The sequence below is a fragment of the Triturus cristatus genome, chromosome 11, assembly GCF_964204655.1.
Source record: "Triturus cristatus chromosome 11, aTriCri1.1, whole genome shotgun sequence".
Taxonomy (NCBI): Eukaryota; Metazoa; Chordata; class Amphibia; order Caudata; family Salamandridae; genus Triturus; species Triturus cristatus.
This window is the reverse complement of record NC_140594.1, coordinates 666575512-666594345: the sequence shown is the minus strand read 5'-3', so window position 1 is coordinate 666594345 and position 18834 is coordinate 666575512. Positions and strand designations below refer to the sequence as shown.

The window sequence follows — 18834 nt, the reverse complement described above, 5'->3', positions numbered from 1 at the left end:
TGTCCGCACTTCCAGGCAATGGCTGCCATGGTGTTGCAAGGATGGCACAATGAAGAGTGCTGCATTGCTATTTTTCCCCAGTGATGCTCCACTTTTCATTAATGAGGCCCTGATTCTGCATTTTTTCTTCCCCTGGGACTCTGGCTTGTCATCCTGGCTGTTCGGGGGTTTGGGGGGATTAATGACCTGGGCTGAACTTGGTCCTGGCAGCTCCATTCTGCATTCTGGTGTTTTTAATTTCTTTTATTTCCTTAGAGGTGTATTTTTAGGCTCTTTTTGCCTCTAGAGGCTGAAAAGTAATGTTGGGATGACTAACGTGAATCTTTTTTGCCACTTATTGGTCGGCTGTCACTTTCTTCACTTTAGCGTCAAGATTTTTTTCGCTGTTATGCTAGAGTTAGCAACAATTTTCGCCGCCACAAGTTGATCCTAACACCATGTAATGACGTATTTTAAATACGTCATTAACATGGCGTTGGATTTCGGCGAAAGTCAGCGGTAAAACTTTGTGACGCCAATTCTTGTAAATATGCCCCCAAAGTTCCTTGTAGAGTCACAATATAATACACACTGATAGAAGTGAGATATTTTTTTTTAGATATTTTTTAAGCCAGTCCATCAAAATTCCAACTAAAAATCCGGATATTGGAGTCACTGAAGTTAAAATTACAATGCAGTTGAGGTTGAAAGCAGCTAGAACAACTTTGCCCTGGAAGTCAGCATGCAGGAAATCAGGATGGGCCTGCTGTGGCGTGGATTGTCAAACCTTTTCAGAAGACCTATTAAAGATGGGCACTGAATTCTAGGCCATTATTGTGGGCCATGGAAGATACTAGCAGGGCAAACAAATGGCCTTTAAAAGAAACCTAAAGGCAAAACATGAACACTACTGCATCTCACCTCTGGGTTAAACTGGGTAGCAAGTAGAGTTCTAGCAAAAGCAGACTTGCTAAAATGAATAACCATACAGTCTCCTTTAAATGGTTTCTGTGAGGGCCCAATCCATGAAACTCTTCTCACTGGGAGGATATATGAGGAATTGTATGTGTTAAAGTTACATTTTTTTAAGCCAATGAATGACTTTATTTTTTAGCTGTGACTCCTCCTCTCACTAGCATGCTCAAAGTTGGAACATTGGCTAAATGAGAGTGTGAGGACAGGCCGCCAGTGGGAGACTTAAGGTTGGGCTCGGTCGTGGATAAGATGTCACATTGACAGCCAGGATTCGTTTGTGGTGGGGCTCTGTGACTGTGGTCCTGTGGCATGAGAAACAACGCCACTCGCAAATTTAGATGGACCAATGGCAGCCAAGGAAGAAGAGTGCTCCACTCAAGACAAGGAGCCTTTGCCACCTGCTGAGTGTTTAGGCTCAGGGATGACTAAAGGGAAAGTGAGTGATCCAGGTGATTGAGAACAGCAAGAGTCATTAGCGGACCCTCTCAGTTTGGCTTTCAGTGACCCCTCAAAGTGATCCAGTTGATCATGTAATGGCTTTGAGTGTTGGGCAATCAGGACTACAATTCATAGAAAGGGATTCAAACAAGACTGACTCTGGTTGAGTGGGGGTAGAGAAACACTCAAATGTGCTAATGATCTTTTCACATACTCCGCGAAGCTTCACGCCACTTTTTTTCCTGTTCAATTGCAGGCTCTGAGATAGGGGAACCAGGAAAGCCCTAGCACACTTATAGCACAGCTTCATTCCACGCAGCGCAGGACGTGAGGAGGCTGCTGGTGCGTCTTGGCAGAATTACAGAGACCCTTTCTCCATGAAGGAGGAGCCTTGGTGGAGGTGTAACCTAGCACCCTTTTAGCGCAGCATCACTCCGTGCCGCGCAGGACATGAGGTGGCTGCTAGTGGGTCGGGGTAAGACTACATAGCCCAGAAACCCTTTACACATGAAGGAGGTGTCCTGCTGGAGGTGGGACCTAGGGCACTTATAGTACAGCATCATTCTCAACGGCCCGGGAAACACCTTGGCATCCCAGGAGAAGAATGGAACAAAAGCAGGTCCGACTGCGCTCATAAAAGCTCGGAAGAGGCTGTGCTGGGCCTACCCTCTTTCCTGTGTCATCTTATAATTTGGCAATATGGGACATATAGGTAATTCCCATACTGTGTGCAAAACGTCAACCATCACTTGCTTTTCTACCAGTGAAGTTGGGGTTATCTTTAAATCACGCTGGCTGAAAGAAGACTTTCATTTGATTGCAGTCCACTGATTTGAGTATCATCCGCTGACATCTCTCCTCTAGAAGGTCAATTCCAGGAGTCTCAGGAGGGGGAGCAAGTTTCATCAGGGTTTTGAGCAAATTGCATGCACATGCTTATCTCAGTGTTGGAAATCTGCACCATGTCAACGAGTCATAAATTAGGGCATGTTAGAATCATTTTCTTGTAAGGAATTCAGGGGCGCATGCATCAAGCGGTTTTCGGATCCGCAAACGGGCCGATTTACAGAAGGGGCCCGTTTGCGAACTGAAAAAGACCTTTTCAGATGCATGTACCTTTTGACATTCACAATTTAGGTAATCACAATTCTTTGCCATTACGTAAATTGCTAATATATTTAGGGAATCGCAATTTGCGAATCCCTATTTGCCAATGCATGTAGCCTTTCCCAAATACGAACTGTGCATTAAGGAAACACTATTTACCATCAACTTCAAGTTGATAGTAATTTGTGCATGCTTTGAAATATGCACAAAAATGCATTTTTTAAAGTGCCATGTAAAGGGCATGTGTGTGCTTCACATGTGCACACTTACCTGTTTTTGGGGGGTGCTTCAGGGGGGGCAATTTGCGATTATCAATTTGTTAGCTGCAATTTGCGAAAGCATTACCATTCATTCCTATGGGCCTGTAGGTCCATAGGAATTAATAGAGTCACATTAGCTAATAACGATTCGCAATTTCAGAATCGCTATTATCTAATGTTAAGGAATCTCAAACTTTATTGCGATTCCTAAATGCATAGGCATTTGCAATGACCAAATAGCGATTCCTTAAAAATTGCTATTTGGTAATCTCAAATGAGGAGTTTAATGCATGTGTCCCTTAATGATGGAGATTCATGAGCTGTCCGCTGGATGACACATAATTTCAGATTAAAGAAGAGAAAAAAGGTGCATATGAATAGTAAGTGAGAGGTGATATCTATCAATGTTTATAGAATGAGAAAAATGTATTTTAACATTAAGTGAAGAGATCACAAATGTATTGCAAAATATATAACTAGACCGACATTGCTGTGCTGTTGGCATAGTATTATGGGTTAATTGTGTATGAATTAGTTGCAGGAATGATTTATCACAGTTGAGGTAATGATGTCATGTCTACACCAGCAAATTTGCATTTTACCCAAGAGAGTCTACTCAGAATAGTAGGAGAGGAATTTAAGTCCATAGTAGAATGCTTTATTAGTGCCAATATTCCTGGAACAGGATCCAGTTACTCATCCGCTTGTCCATATATGGGCAATCCATAAATGCATGTTTTCTCATTCTTCCACTGGATGACTGTAATCTCAATTTTCTTAATCTCCTCAACGAGGCTATTTCATAGCCTCGTTTCTTCTATTTCAAGGAATTTGCCTAATACAGTCCTTTTGTTTACCTGGGCACATCACAAAGAATGCTCTCACTTGATCCTAAGGAGCACATTCACAATATTTAGGCGTCGGGCAGCGCCCCAAGCCTTCTAGCTGCAATGTCCTACATCAAAAGAAAAGGGCAGGAATGCTCCATATGTAAAAGATACAGCACATTCCTATTGTTTCACCAGTGCCGGTGCACAAACTTCAGCTGAGTGCCAACGTAGGCACCCTTAAACCATGGCGCAAGGGCGTCTGTGTTGTTGGCAGGATTGTTTTTGTGCAGGAAGGTACACCTTCCTGCACAAAAATGATCAAAGGAGGTGTTTTTTTCATTCTATGTACTGCAGCACACGAGAAAAGAGGAAAAAAACAATTAGAAATGTAAGCATTTCTCCTCGCTATGCTGTCTTTGGGAAGGCGTTAGTTTTGGTGCTGCCCAAGATTTACGTTATGTTGTAAATCTAGGGCAGTGTAAAAAACCATGGGTGTTGCATGGGAACACCCACAGCAAAACCCATGGAATGCCCCTTCCACGCAGAGTATGGCATTGTCATACTCCATATTTATGAGGATATGAAAAGCCACGCAGGGTGGCTTTGCGTGGCCTTGTAAATATGGGCCGACACACTGTTCCTCCGGAGCGTCACAAAAGTGATGATCCTGCAGCGTAAAAGTGCTGCAGGGTCATTGTAAATATAACCCTAAGTCTCTAACCAGCCCTTCCCTACGCACCGTCCTAAGAACTGATAGTTTTGCCCTGATACTTACCATTTGTTGTACAATGTAAGCAATTAGGTTATTAGTTGTGCAGGATGTGAGGCCAGTGCAAATAGTAGGTCTGCTATTGTCTCTTTACTGGGAACACCTGCACCCCATTGTAGCATTTGACTCTCTTAGAGTAGTGAAGCAGAGCCGTCCAAGGCCTACTCAGGGGATGTGGTGTGGTCTAGTAATTACCATTTGCTGGCATGCAACACTAACACTCAATAAATCATTGTCCAGTCAAGTACTTTTTCTTTGAAAAAGTAAGAGTACAATTATTACACACACACACTATCAAATACTGCACATTAATTTACAATTATATACTTAAGATAGATGGAATTATCTATAGAGACATTCCAAAATCACATTTGACAACTTCTAAGTCATAACCCCCAAAATCACAGTATCCCCCAATACCTGGCAGAACATTACAATATAGGAGGATGGCCATATTGGCTTTTTCAGTGAGTCACCTCATCAAAATATTAGACAAATCTGTGGGCTTTGGCAAGGGGTTACCAAATTAAAATATAAGGCATGCCTATTGGCTTTGACAAAGGTATCACCAAATTATAATATGAGACAAGCCTATTGGCTCTGTCAAATGGCCTGGCCTGGCAGCTCGTGCTGGGGAACAGGGTGAAGACTGATGTGCATATGGCTGGGTCCAATCTGGAATGGTAGGTTGAACAAAAAAACGATGGATTTAGTCTGAGCTCTCTGTACTGGGGGTGAATGTTTGACAATTTTTAACATTCCGCCATCATCTTTTTGTGTTGTTATAGTCACCCCAAGTGGGAAGGGTATGCCCAGATTTAGGTTCTGTGCTCACTATGCCATTGGGCTCAAGCTAGCCTGCTGATGAGGGTGAAATCCTGAAACCGGTCCCAGGAATCTCGTTTCCGGTCCAGGGAGGACCTGGCCTGGCAGTTAAGGCTGGACTATTCCCATGGGGAACAGGGTGAAGACTGATTTGCATATGGCTGTGTCCAAACAGCAATGGCATGGTGAGCAAACATACAATAGATTTAGGCCCAGATCTCTGTACTGGGGTGAATATTTGACAATGTACAGCATTCCATCCATTATCTTTTTGTGTTCTTGTAGTCACCCCAAGGGGGAAGGGTATGCCCGGACATGGGTCCCGGGCTCACTATGCCATTGGACTTAAGCTAGCCTGGCTGATAAGGGGGATAACCGAAAACTGGTCCCAGGATGCTTGCTTTCAGTCCAGGAGGACTGGCATGGCAGTTCCGGCTGGACTGTTCCCATGAGGAGCACGGTCAAGACTGATTTGCATATGGCTGGGTCTAAACTAGAATGACACAGTGAGCAAAAAACCAATGGATTTAGGCCCAGACCTCTCTACTTGAAGTGAATGTTTGACAATGTACAGCCTTCCATCCATCATCTTTTTGTGTGTTATTTTTCAGAGTCACCACATTTGAAGACTAATAATCACATGCTAAAAAAATAATCATACTATCCCTGGAATCAGGGAAAAGTTATTTAAAATGCATTTGTTATCAAGAGTGCTTGAAAACGAGTTGAGTTTGTATGGGGGTCATGGATTCATTGACCCCTGACACTTAGGGCAAGTTTTGCAAATACTTGTAGGAGTGCAATGCTGCACTACAAGCAGTCCCCCACAATCCGTTTGGCAACTGTTGGTGGTGCCGCGCACAGATAGGACCACCACAAGCAGCAAAAACGCTTGTAAATTAGCCCTAGAAGCACATTATGGTGTGTTCTTCACCAGGTGCATTCATTTTATCATAGCGGCTCCTGGCAGTTTTGTTTTCCATTTCCTTTTCCTTTGTGTCTCTGTCTTTCTCTAGGGTGCAGTGTTTCCAGTCTGTGAACTCCAATCCTTCTGGTACAGTGGGGGTTGTGGGGGATCCCTAAGTCCCCCACGGCCCCAGCCAGCTCCCCACACACAGCTCAATAATGAGTGTTACGCTGACCCCTGGGCACTGGCCAATCCCGGGGGTACTTAAGGGAAAGGAGGCAGCGCACTCTGTTCTCTGATTATAGTCAAAGGTCACAATCTCTAAAGTGGCATAACGTGGGCATAGTTAGGCTGGTTCTAATGATCTTGGGCTCATTGTATGCGTGGTGGTGAGCTCTAGTCACCTGGAACAGTTTAATCACAGCCCCCTGTATTCAAAAGGGTGACACTATGCAGGAGGTTGGTTTTACTAGCTACATGCGCCAGCCTCCTCCACTGCCTAACCTGCCTCTCTAGGCCATCTTCCAGGGCAACCAGGAAAGCAGTGGAGTCCAAATATTCCCACAACCAGTCATCAGGGACTGTAAGAGGACCAACATCACTGGCCCTGGAGAGACTCATCTGGGCTTGGGGTCAGCTGCAGGCAAAGTCCTTAGTCTATCATAGTAGGGCATCTGGGGTCTTCTCCATCCAGCTGTCTATGGTTCTGCTGCAGCTGTCTTCCAGTTCCAAAGTTGAAAAGTCTGGCTCACCTTCATGTTCTGGGGATACCCCTTTTATGTCCAGTGAAAGCCTGTGGAACCCCCTTTGCCACACCCTAAAACTGGTTCTGGTCAGTTCCTCCCTCTCCCCTGGGTTTGGCTTCATCATGGCTAGTAAAATAAAGACATGTTAGGTCTAGTGTTAGGTTCCTTGGTGTGTGCTGGGGGCAGGTTACTTTGAAGAGAAATCAGGAGGGGTATGGTTCCTCCCCAGGTATCCTGTCAGGAAGACCCACAGCCCGCCGCGGCCAGTCCTTTGGGTCAGGAAGTACTTATACCAGGTTGTACCAATGTTGCATTTGAAAAGAAAAACGTGACTTATTGGTCAGCACCTATTGACTGAGAAATAAGAAAATATCCTCTCATTTCTCTCTCTTTCTCTACAGGTACAGTCATTCAATCCCTGCCGTTCTCTGGTTCACGAGAGATCACCAACTTCAACAACAATCATGGTATGTGTAGAAGCCTTATGTGTGAAATGCCTAATGAGGCAGGCACCTATCTATGTAATGGGAATGAGGAACTCCTTGGAATCTGAGCAGTAGCATAACATCAGCCCTGTGGTGCGGGGGAGCCTTGAGCTCCAGGGTGCCCCCTCTAGCAATGGGCACGGGTCACGAGCCCCTGGCCTGAGAGCTCCTGACTGGGTCAGGGGGCCCTCCATGTACTTTGCAGAGTGGGCCCCCTCAAGTTTAGTTATGCCACTGAATCTGAGAAGCACAGTCTCTAAGTAGAAAAGCCAGAGGCGTCTTTCAAGCACTATTTACAGACAGATACATTTGGATAGGAACAAGGATGGGAGGTATGGGATTCTGTGACCGTTGCCGAGGGCAGTAGAAATGGTAAGGCTGCACAACTTGTGCTGCTGGGCCTTTTACACTACCTTTGATACTATTCACATTGGCATATTTCTAGAAAGACTGATGTTAGTGGCGGATTTAGATGACAATTCCCAATGATGGTTTTCATATTTTTCAATGAAGAAGGTCTTGCAATTCAAGTCCGAAGATTTATTGGTTTCTTATTTGAGGGATAGAGGTCCCTAAGGCTCACTGAGTTGTCCCATCTTGTTCATTGTAAATGTAAAACACCAAAATGACATATTGACATTGATGTTCTTGGGTCAAAGTCCAAGTAAAACTGTATGATGTTGGGAGACATACATATAGTTTATTCTGTAAGAACATGACAACTATTTCACTAATGATTGTTGGTTCTTTTTCTGTATTCTGTAGAAATTACATCCATTTTGGAAGATGTACAGAGATCTGCTAATTTGATGTATTGGCTCCTATTTACACAATTGCAACTAACTCTTTCTAGGGGTGCCTACAAAGATAATTGCTAGATAGTGAAAAATCTATAATTTTGCAGCAGCAAGAGCAGTGGTTGGAGTGTCCTGCTATGTAGACGCCATCCTCATTCTGCAAACACTCAAGTCCCGTTTCTCAACTAATTGAATTCAACGCATTTACTATAGAGCCCTGGTGCATAATTCTCAGATCACTGGAAGCGTTGCTTTCAGAGGCACTCCTACCCTCAGGAACGTCCATGTTTTCATATGATTTTCACATGTTTTCTTGATCTGAGGTTCAGAGCAGTAGTGTGAAAGGAAAGTATTTCAAGTAGTGGGGCCTCTGGTGGGGGGGGGGGTCCAAATGCTAGTAAGGGTGAAAGGTACCCATGATACTAGATGCTGAAAAAAAAATGGGGAAACTCTTTTGTTCAGCAGGTTGTGTGGTTGAGGACTAATATGGTTAAAGGGCCTGGATCTTGCTTAGAATTCCCCCAGCAAAGGAGCCGCCATAGACTTTTCCCACACATTTAGGAATTGTGCTGCAGTGGGTAAGTTGCTGATCTCATTATCGAAAGACCTAAGTTCAACTTTGACAGCTAGGCCTTACTAACAAAATGATGTATCTTTAGGAAAATCACTTGAGTTCCCTGTGCCACAAATTGTAAACATGTATAATACAAGTATGGAAAGTGAAGACCAAAGGTAACGCATGGCGTTTAGCACTCTAAATTACATGTTCACACTCCACACCACATCCTTGTTTCTGTAGTCTTCTCTTATATGGACCCCATTCACCATACTGATCCGGCTACACTAAAAAATGTTCCTGGAAAGGTGCTTCACTACTTCTTGGAGCTAGGTCTGTACTGTGCCAATTATCTAATTAAACACAGTCATGATAAACCAATCTTTGACCTCTTTGAAATATGGCCCTTTGACGTCTTTGAAATATGGCCCCCATTACACTTAGGGGGCCATATCAGATATCCATAATCCGGTACCACCTAATGAGTGTTATTAGCCACTGAGCACAAGCTGTTCCATCGCTCTACTGGCGAGGTATCTCAATGGACTCTGTGCCCAACGTGGAAATCCTGTGTGTAATCACAGATCTGAATTACAGCAGAGTAATCTCAAACATTGGATTTGCAAAAGGTGATTTAGAAAAAGTGGACACTAAGAATAATGGTGACAGAATATAAGAAAATTTGGTCTGTGGTGTGTAGTATGAAAACAATAAAATAATTACAAGAAACAACACCTTTAACTTCTGAATAAAACAGATTGAATGTAAATTATAGATCAGAGTCTTTCCAGGTTAAGCCACGTGTTCTTCCCACAGGGAGTGGCAAACAAGGAGAGGTGCATCAACAGCAACATTGAAGTATCAGATTGGACATGACCCCTTTTTATGGGAAACCACTTGTTTCATTGATCTCTTCAATGCTCTCTTTTCTATCTAGTAAAAGCAGTTGAGCCACAACCACCCTTACGGCACCGAGTGATCCCTAACTACAGCTACAATCGAGGTATGTCATGATGTATTTGCAACATCCTTGAAAACCTCTAACAGTTTGGTGTCTCTTACAGGATGTGATGCAATTGATTGCTATCATAATACAAGCAGGATGTATCTAAGGTAAGATTTGGAATCAGTGCAAAGGCCGTGAAAAAAGCGTTTTAGAGCCCTGCTCTTTAATATTTAGGACAACAAGTAGCCAGTATCCTTGCGCCTTCCCCTTCGATGACAAGTAGCTCATAATCTTACACCTTCCCCGTCGATGCCATATAAAGTCCAAAATATATCCGATAGGGAAAATATATTGTTTAAACTAATAAGGTCAGAGATCTATCTTCTGTTTCTTCTCTTAGGCCCTGATTACGAAGTGGGAGTACAGGGTGAAATACTTACTATGGGCCATATGTACCAACACATTTTCCCATAGACACAGAATGGATAACACCCTTTGATACATCTGGCCCTATACCTGTTAAATAGACCAAAGCTGCATTCTCTTCTGAATGCAATAAACTCCTTTCCAGAGTTTTCCTCTGCAAAATGAGGAATTACATACATAATCTGTTTTTCCCCACCAAATTCTGCTTGTTTCAGAATTTACAATAAATTTACCCCATATAAAATTTTTGCTGGTTTGAACTATGAAGTTTAAGGGTATGTGGTAAACTCACTGCATTACTCAGACTGATGTTCGTACCAGGTCGGAATTTACACCAACCCCATAATCGGGGCATATGGCATTCATTCAGAAATGATTTATAAACCCGTTAAATACTGACACCGAAATACCAAAATACCTCCTATTTCGAGTTTTTCTCTGAGAATGGGCAATTGCATGCCAAATTGGTAGGCTCCGCACCAAATTCTGCATGCATCGGAATGCACTCAACATGTTTTTCCCTGAAAAAGTTTGTCAATCTTGAAAAACTGAAATTTATCAGGAGAAAATTGCTGTGGTGCACTGTTTACCTCAAGTCTCAGAATTGGACATGCAGGGGTTGGCATACAGATTGGAATGTATCCACACCAACTGTAGTAAGTTGAATTTGGAAGCAGAATAATACAATCCAGGGGTTAACACGCAGGATAAACATGGGCGCAAATGGTGGATTTCTACATGAGTACTACTGAATGTCTACAACTAATTTATGATTTCAAGCTTTGATTTAACTGTGCCACTCCAGTCTTATAACTATTTTGTGACCGCTCAAATTTCTTAAACAGCAAGAGTGACACCTCAGAATAAACATTGCAGATTGGGTTCAACCCTTTGCCACAAACAGTACTTCACAAACTCTTGATATACCCTTCCGGAAGTTGAGAGCCTCCCAAGAATTTGAAATGCTAAAGATTCATTCAATATTCAAGAAAACTGCTCCACTGCCAGATGTCTGCAGCCCAAAAGCCATTAGTATTAGCCCCCAAGCTCTAGCATTAATCATCACCAACTTCATCAGCACATCACTCTCTGTTAGGCAAACCCCACACACAATGACACGTGATTATCACATTCTTCTGAAGAAACAAATGCAGATGCTGAGATATTTTCTAATTTCAGATCCATCTGGGGTGTGTGTCAAGTTTATAAAAATAGTGGAGTCAGTTCTCATAATACAATTAACTACCCACCTCAAGATTAACAATCAACAATGAATCCATCAGACTTCCATCTCCTTAGGTAAGAGTTACTCACCTCCCCAGATAAAGGATATCTTGAACCTGAATATTAAAAGTTCACCATTCAGTTTCTTCTGCTGACAACCACAAATTACCCTTGACAGCCCAATGTTGCCTGCTGGCCTAAGTGACACTAGTCTAGTTTACATCCTCCATTGCTAACCCTGCTCATCAAGGCAAAGTGAGTACCTTCCTCTTAATTAACACTGCAATCCCCTTTGACATCTCATTTGGATTTTTTACCATATATAAATGGCTTCTCAGACTCACATTATTGGAATCCGTGCCATCAGCAACCCGATGCACCCAGATCTACCTCAAACTGCAGGAGCGATCACGTAATTACTATGAGGCAATATAGTGTCTGAAAGAAGAAAGGGCTCTTTGTGAATAGCAAAAGTCATAAGTCAAGCACTTAAGCACATCGACCCCTCTCTGCTCTTTTTCTGTCATCTAGCTGTGTTCAATTGACTCACCAATACAGTCAGTTCCAAAAGAACAAAACCTGAGTTTCCTATATGACAATAACCTTTATTTCATCCCTCTATTAAACAGTCATCAAAATGCATTGCACCAACCACAACTGCAGAGGTATATCCACTCAGTTTTTTGTTTTTGCCCCACAAAAAGTGTCCTGTCCTAGCTGTAGTGATATTCCACAAGTGCTTTTGCAATAGTTTGTACACAGGGCTTTCAAATATATTTATTAGTAGGACACAGGTTCCTAAATAATGCTGCTCAGCTAATATTTATCTTAATTACAAATAACACAACTGTGTTCATTTTAGCACTGATTAATTCTGGTCAACGGGAGATCTAATTTGTAAAACTTTTTGTATTAAATGCCATCTTAAGGATGTGGGGGGCCCCTGGCAAAACTCATTTTGGGGGAGCCTTTCTAAAAAATACTTTTTAATTTTATTTCCTGATGACTCACATTATGTTGAACAATACTACATTCGATGTTACATTTTAACAGGGTCACACAAAACACTTAACTTATTTCTTGCCTGCCACGCCAAATATTGACACTGGTTTAGAGAGATAGAGGTAGGCAGAGAGGAAGAGAGGTGTAGGTAGAGCTATAGAATAGAGCTATACTGAGGTCAAAAAGAGAGAAATCTCAGTTTTCCAGCGGGCCCCCATAGAAGGTGGAGGCTCAGGGCAATTGGCCACGTTGCCCATACCTTAAAACATCTCTGTATGTTTTGTTCATAAGTGTCTCCACCATCTTGATGTTGCACCAACCTCCCAGTTGTTTGATACTGTTTTGTATGCTTTTATTAGCCAGCCATCTAGGACCTGTCAATGTCTTTTAACAGGGAAGTCCAAAGGGAGAGATATTAGTCATAGAGCTGCCCTATCAAGAACTTTAACAAGGAAGACCAAAGGGAGAGATATTGGTATCAGGGCTGCCTTATATCACACAGGGAGTCAGAGGACAAAAGCAGTCCAAAATGGAAGCACTACACAGGGTATTGAGCGAGGCTAAGGCTGTTAAAGAGCAGGTGGTCAAGAACCAATTCAGCATTCAGAATAACTAACATCCGGGGATTTTTGACACATACAGATAACAACATTAATATTATTATTAAAGGTGATATGGGGTAAGGCCCTCTGGAGCACCAAATGGTACAAATGAAGAACAGTAAGTTCCTCACACACAATTGCGGTTACAGATGCTGTCAGCCAAATGTATTTAGGGCAAACATGCAAGTGTAGAGTCTCATACACTGATAACTTTGGTGATGTAATGAAAGGTAACATATAATACGCATAGTGGACGAGAAACATATAGTTGGCAGACACTGTGCAATTCACCACAACTTCATCCTTCTCCCCACCCCTGCCGTGTAGAATATCCCCAGTAAACACGCCAGGCTGTATTTGGTTTTCACAGCGTAGTCTTTATTAATTTTAAAACATGCTACCGCCATTTTAAACTTTGGCTCAATCACTGTTAATCTCTTCACCAACTTTATTATTTCTTTATTCAATACACCACAGCACGCCAATAAGATATCCGGTTATAATTTTCATCTCCACATTTGTATTTACATTTGACTCTCCACAGGGCGTTTGCCGCGGGTTGTGCCAGCAGGCCCCAACCAAGATACTCTGCTCTCTTTAGGGCTGACTGCCCACCGGCCAACAGAGCCGCAGGTAGTTTCATCCCTGCTGATAACTAGCACCGGCTTCCTGGGTAGGGCCAGAGAGTCCAGGGCCAGCAGCAGGTCAGCCCACTCTCCCGCCAGCCCAGAGCCCACAATAGGCTGCGTGCCCCGTTCTGGGGCCAAGCAGCCTCCGCCAACCGGAGTCCCTGACATATCTCTTGTCCAGGACCCCGCCACAGGGCGAGGCGCTCCCTGGCGGACTTGCCCTCCCCCTCTAGTTGCTTCTACTTCCACCGCAAGGGCCCCCAAGATGGTGTGTACAAACAACTCCATCCCTGCCTGTGACAGGTGCACCCCATCGGGTGCGTACATTCCCGGACTTGTCACCTGTATTAGTTTGTGCCTAATGGCACTGATGCGAGATTTTTTCAGGATTTCAGCCACCGACTGATTCAACCTCTTCACTGATTTATTAATTGCTTTCGCCGGCGCCCCATTGGCCCATACTTGGCGTGGGATCACCTCCGACCAAAATATTTTGGCGTCCGGTAACATGTTCCTCACCGCAGACAGGGCAGAGAACAGCGCTTCCTTAACTCCCCTCCTTCCCGCTGGGATCATATCATTGCCACCTGAATGAATCACCAGCACGTCAGGGACCGGCATGCCCCTGGTCAAGGCGTCCCGCAAGTCCTTTGGCACGCCTGCTAGACGCTGTCCGCTGACCTCCACCCAATGGTGGTCGACAACCTGCGGCCCTCTGCCTTCATGTGATTTGTTGAAGAAGAGCCATGCTCTGCATATAAAGGAGTGGCCGCACCAACAAACCTGTGTTCTCTGACCCGGGATACCTGGATCAAAATTGTAAAGGAGACAGAATCAGCCACCGGAGGGGAAAGGGAGGGGGGGGCAGACTTCACGCGAGGTGAGGGCATACGTAACGTTCGAAACATGACGACTTCCATCGTCCCACCCTCTTAATCGTGTCGCCCGGGAGGCCCAACGCTGCCGCCGTTGTGGCTGCCCCGATGCGGAATGAATGAGACTTGAAATGTGTCGTCTCCACCCCCAGATTCTCTAAAGCTCTCTTGCATATCCTGGTAAATTGAAATCTAGTAAGGGGGATACCATCCGCATGCACCAGCGCCCTCTGGTCCACCTCACTTGGTCTAATCTGGAAAAACCTGTGAGCCAGGGTTACCGGACAAAAAGGGGCCCCTACCACTGCTCCCAGTTGGACCCACGTCCCCTTGCCCAACTGGTCCGAACTCTGACCTGCATTGCATCCCTAGTTAAGATCACATCCTCCAGGCGTAAGCCCCCCTCTTTATCTGACTTTGACCCGGGGAGTAATTCCGAAACCCTGAAGGCCCCAAAGAAAGCTAATTAGTATGCTAGTCTCAGCAAATGTGATTCGTAGGGTGAGTAGCAGATGCGCGGTAAAACTTCTAAGATGTTGGACAATCTGCTAGCATCAATCAGTCTCCTATTGTCTTTGATCCCCGGCAGAAGGCGTTCCCACCCTCTCATCGCCCTTTTTACTCTTGGGTCTTTCGTAGGGTCTGCCACCCCCCCCAGACTTGCGCAAAAGGCTATTGCAGCTAGCTGCCTCCTCACCATGGACAGGGATTTGCCGCCCTCTTTTTGTCTTCTATGAATACCAGAACACTTCGTGGTGACAAACTTTCTATTGCGTCTGACCCCCCAATGGTAGACAAGTATGCCTGCCATGACTTCTCATACATACTCTTAGTCTTGGGAGCCAATGACGCGGTTATCAACTCGGGAGCTGTGGGGCACCAAGCTTCCATAACCCCTCCGGGAAGTTCGTCATCTGATTGTCTGCATGAGGCCATCTGGTGCGGAACTCTGTCAACTTAAAACGGGACAGGGCGTCAGCAACTGAGTTATCCACCCCCGGCACGTGTTTTGCTGCAAAGTATACATTGCGCTGCAAACATCCTAGCACTAATTCTTTCAGCAGGCGCAGGACCCAGGGGCAAGTCGCTCTCTGATTATTGATGGCCATAACCGCAGACATGCTATCAGACCAAAATATAATATGTTTGTTTTTCAACATGTCACCCCACAAATGCACTGCCACAATGATTGGGAATAGCTCAAGAAAGGTGATGTTGCGGGTGAGCCCTGAAACCGCCCACTCTCTCGGCCAATGTTGCATGCACCACCTGGTCCCTAAGACCGCTCCAAATCCTACGCTGCCTGCCGCGTCCGTGAATAATTCTAACTCCACATTTGCCTGACTGGGTTGTTGCCAAATGACCGCTCCATTGAAGCCTACCAAAAATTCCTTCCATATCCCTAAATCAGTTCTGACTTTGGCAGAAAGCCTGGTGTGATGGTGCTTGGCCCTCAGACCCGACATTGCCCGCGCTATGCTTCTAGAAAACACACGGCCCATAGGTATCACCCTGAGTGCAAAATTAAGCTGCCCCACCAGGATTTGCAATTGGTGAAGTGTCACTTTGCGTGCCATCAAACAGGCCTCTACTGCAGCCCCAAAAGACGCTACTTTCTCCTGGGGAAGTCTGCACACTCCCTCCTCTGTGTCAATTTCGATACCAAAATAAGTTAACCGTGTCGCCGGCCCTTCTGTTTTTTCTGCAGCTAAGGGGACCCCCAGTGCTTCTGCCAGTTGCTGGAAGCCCAGCAGGGCCTTCCTGCAAGCCGACGAGCCCGGCGGCCCAAGAAATAAGAAATCATCCAAATAATGCACCAACTCCCCTGACGGTAATAGTTCCTTCACTGTCCATTCCAGAAATCTGCTGAAGGTTTCGAACACTGCGCAGGCTATAGAGCAACCCATTGGCATGCATAAGTCAAAGTAGAACTCCTCTTCAAAGGTGAAACCCAAAAGCCTGGTGTCCTCTGGGTGAACTGGCAAGAGGCGAAAGGCCGCCTCAATGTCTGATTTCGCCTTCAGCGCTCCCTCTCCCAGCCCCTGTAGCTTCTGTACTGCCGCATCAAAGGTAGTGTAACGCACCGTGCATAGGTCTGGGTCAAGTTTATCATTTACTGACAACCCTGGGGGACTTGACAGGTTGTGGATCAACCGGAATTTCCCTTCCTCTTTCTTAGGTACTAAACCCAGGGGTGAGCAGACTAAGTCATGCCTAGGCAGCTGCTGGAAGGGGCCTGCCACCCTCCCTAAGGACACTTCCTTCTTAATTTTTTGTCTAGCCACCTCTAGGTTTCGTAGGACTGAGCGTTGATTGCGCGGTGGGGTGGCTGATGGCGTAGCATCGGATGGGATGCGAAAACCAAATTTAAAACCTTGATGTAAGAACTGAGCCTCTTCTGTCTTGTGGTATTTATTAAGAAGGTGCGTCAATACATGGTGCTTTATGGGAGTTGGTAATGTCTTAGGATGCTTGCGCACCTCGACCCCTGGTCTGGGGTTGGTTCTGTGTAGGCTGCTCTTGTGGCCTTCCCATTTTTTTGTAACACTTACTCTCTGGGTGTCCCAGCTTCCCGCAGAAGGAACATAAATGCTTGAACTTGCATGCTGTGCCCCTATTGCACTCGTTCTTATTGAACTGCCAACAGGCCTGTTTTTTGTCGCCCGTCCCTCTGTCACCCCGAAAGGGCTGAGTCGTCTTGCTAACTGGCCCCATTGAATAAAAAAACCCATGCCAAATGTTTATCTCCCGCTGGTCCCAAGCTACTGCAGGGTGGACTGCTTTCATTTACCTAGACTTGTTGTCGTACTGCAACCAACCCGTTCCCGGGAATTCCGACGCAGCCCCATGAATCATGGAAATGTAACTGATTAACTGAGCTGCCATTTGGGGATACCTTTTGACCATGATAGACGCATAAATAGCGAACCCAGTGACCCAATTCTTAATAGTCCAGTCCACTCACACTCTCTTCTGTTTCAACTCCCCTTCCTTCCCTGTCCTGCTTTTGCCCGGAATTACCCCAGCATTGATCAGGTCGAAGACATCTACGAACTCCCCTCTGAATATTTTCTCTCTGGTCTCCGCTGGTACATGCCAAGTGATCCCGGCTGATGGGGCCACCGCCAGAGATGCCGAACCGTAAATCAGCGGACTATGCGCGAGAAGGGGCTGCCCTGCTAATACTGTCCCCAAGGCAAGGGGTGGTGCTGCTAAGGGGCCCACTGGCCCTGATGCCCCGCTGTTATTGGCTGGTCCCTGGGATGTTGCCGCCACTACCACTGGGGATTGTGCCACCCCTCCAGATTGGACCCACACTTGGGGTATCCCAATGCCCTGGTGCGCTACCACCGGCGGAGCCGCCTGTGGTGTTGGGGGCCCTACAGCCCCCATTTGCGCCGTTGCACCTGGTGTTGCTGTCCCTGCCCCCCCACCTTGCCCCGGCATCACTGGGGGGCCCACTGCCTGCGCTAAATTTGTGGACGTTGGATTTCCTGAAGCCTGTGTGGTTGCCCCGTTCAGTTGCGCTGCGGGAGCTGAGCCTGTCGGCTGTATCATGTCCGTGGCCAAGGCCGATTGCCCCCTCAACCCTGCCTCACCTGGGGTACCAGTCTGAGAGTCCATAACTTTAGAGCGTTTGTCTTGGTGGGCATCCTTGAAGCGCTCCGGTGTCCGCCTTGCCCGTTTGGCCCGTGTGACGTCCTGCTGCCCGCTCGCCTCTCCTTTCTCGGCCAGCGTGCGTAGCGCCCAGTCGATGCCCCCTTTTTTTGCGACCTCCCAGAGCTCTGCCAAAGAGCGGAAATCATCCTTGCTGGCCGGGGAGCCTTTGCCCGTCTGGGCCCGTTTTGGAGGCATTCTGTACTTAAATAAAAACAAACATAATAGTTAGACGTTGCCCCTTTTCCCCCCGCCAAATTTGACCCAAGGTTCACTGGGGTACTCTCTACCACGATGTGCCCTGTTAATCACCATTCTTACCAACCAACTCTAAAGTCCGCGCATGCTGTGTCCTATCTTTCGCCAGCGCCACCGCAGATTAAGTGCGCGTTTGCTGTAGTGCTGTACAGCGCCATATCACAGTGCCCCATCAACCGGCGCTATGATACTCTCCCTTGTACACCCCTGGTTGGATCGTTCTTCCTAACAGAGATCTACTGAAAAGGCCTCAATGGGAATTGAACCTGTAACCTTGACATAATTACACTAAGGTTATGAAAAAAAAAAAATGTCCCACATACGCCATCTGAACCCAGTCAGCTATGTGCTAGCTGGCAACTTGAAGTCGTGCACATACGTTCCTTTTAGAACTCTCACCCCTCATTGACATTCGAGGAAACACTTTGTTTTTAACAAAAGAGCGCTCGAGGTTCACCTGCCGCCAAACAGACTGCCTTGACATGTTCCCTTTCACCCCATGAGATTACCCTGCTCCTTGCGAGTCTCAACCGGTATGAAA

General features: G+C 45.7%; 1 protein-coding gene across 1 annotated transcript in view; it reads left to right on the top strand.

The window, feature by feature from the left end:
• The window catches only part of KY (kyphoscoliosis peptidase), a 175670-nt gene that overhangs the window by 21780 nt on the left and 135056 nt on the right, over nucleotides 1–18834 (top strand). Inside the window, exons 2-3 of the mRNA XM_085634246.1 lie at nucleotides 7238–7303; nucleotides 9612–9677. Of these exons, the coding sequence (XP_085490372.1) occupies nucleotides 7238–7303; nucleotides 9612–9677 (132 nt within the window). The remainder of the gene's footprint in view (nucleotides 1–7237; nucleotides 7304–9611; nucleotides 9678–18834) is intronic.